Source organism: Oncorhynchus tshawytscha, unplaced genomic scaffold, assembly GCF_018296145.1.
Source record: "Oncorhynchus tshawytscha isolate Ot180627B unplaced genomic scaffold, Otsh_v2.0 Un_contig_2211_pilon_pilon, whole genome shotgun sequence".
NCBI lineage: Eukaryota > Metazoa > Chordata > Actinopteri > Salmoniformes > Salmonidae > Oncorhynchus > Oncorhynchus tshawytscha.
This window is the reverse complement of record NW_024608882.1, coordinates 17,262-18,380: the sequence shown is the minus strand read 5'-3', so window position 1 is coordinate 18,380 and position 1,119 is coordinate 17,262. Positions and strand designations below refer to the sequence as shown.

The window sequence follows — 1,119 nt, the reverse complement described above, 5'->3', positions numbered from 1 at the left end:
ACAGAAGCAGAAATCAGGGACACCAAGGTTTACAAAGAGTTGATTGGATTTGTGTGTGTGTGTGTGTGTGTGTGTGTGTGTGTGTGTGTGTGTGTGTGTGTGTGTGTGATGGGAATAAATGTGCTTTATATTACCAGTATAACATATGATCATTCAACAAGTCTCAAGTTACCTTAACTTCTCCTTTTGATACCTAGAAACATCTACATTAAATGAATTAGTGAAAAGTGAGTTAACATTCTAATGTGAATGATGATGATTTCTAATATTGTGTCTGGTTTCATCCATCAGATGTCTGTGATCTCACACTGGACCCAAACACAGTAGACAGACACCTCTCTCTGTCTGAGGAGAACAGAAAGGTGACATGGAGGACAGAGGAGCAGCCGTATCCTGATCACCCAGAGAGATTTGAGGACTGGGGACAGGTGCTGTGTAGAGAGGGTCTGACTGGGCGCTGTTACTGGGAGGTAGAGTGGAGTGGGATAATGGGGGCTGGCATAGGAGTGACATATAAAGGAATCAGCAGGAGAGGAGGGGCTGAGGACTGTCTGATTGGATTTAATGACAAGTCCTGGACTCTTTTCTGCTATGACAACAGTTACACTGCCTGTCACAATAATAATCCCACTACCATAGACGTCCCCTCCTCCAGCTCCCACAGAGTAGGAGTGTATCTGGACTGGCCAGCCGGCACTCTATCCTTCTACAGAGTCTCCTCTGACACACTGACCCACCTGTACACATTCACCTCCACATTCACTGAGCCCCTCTATCCAGGGTTTCATGTTCATGGACTCCTTTGTCCCTGTAAATAATGACCTGACACACACACACTGAATCACACCTAGTAACACTACTCACTGGACAGTGACACATGCACACTGGACACAACAACTAAACTGGAAACACACACTGGACTAAAGTAACACACACACATTCCACACACTTTTTATTGAAACAGATGACTCATTTAAATGTTCAGACACACACAATGGTGTGTGTGGTCACACACACCAACACCCACACTGGACACACACACAGAACAGTTTGATGACAAACACACACACACACACACTGGAAACACACTCCCATAAAGCCTACTGGCCAAGACTTTGT

General features: G+C 45.0%; 1 protein-coding gene across 1 annotated transcript; it reads left to right on the top strand.

Annotated features, from left to right (window-relative positions):
- Positions 1–302: 302 nt before the first annotated feature.
- LOC121843919 (stonustoxin subunit beta-like) lies at positions 303–818 on the top strand (the record flags this gene model as incomplete). Its single annotated transcript, XM_042313793.1, has 1 exon — positions 303–818. A coding segment is annotated over one exon (516 nt), but the record flags the coding sequence as incomplete, so codon positions are not given.
- Positions 819–1,119: the final 301 nt, after the last annotated feature.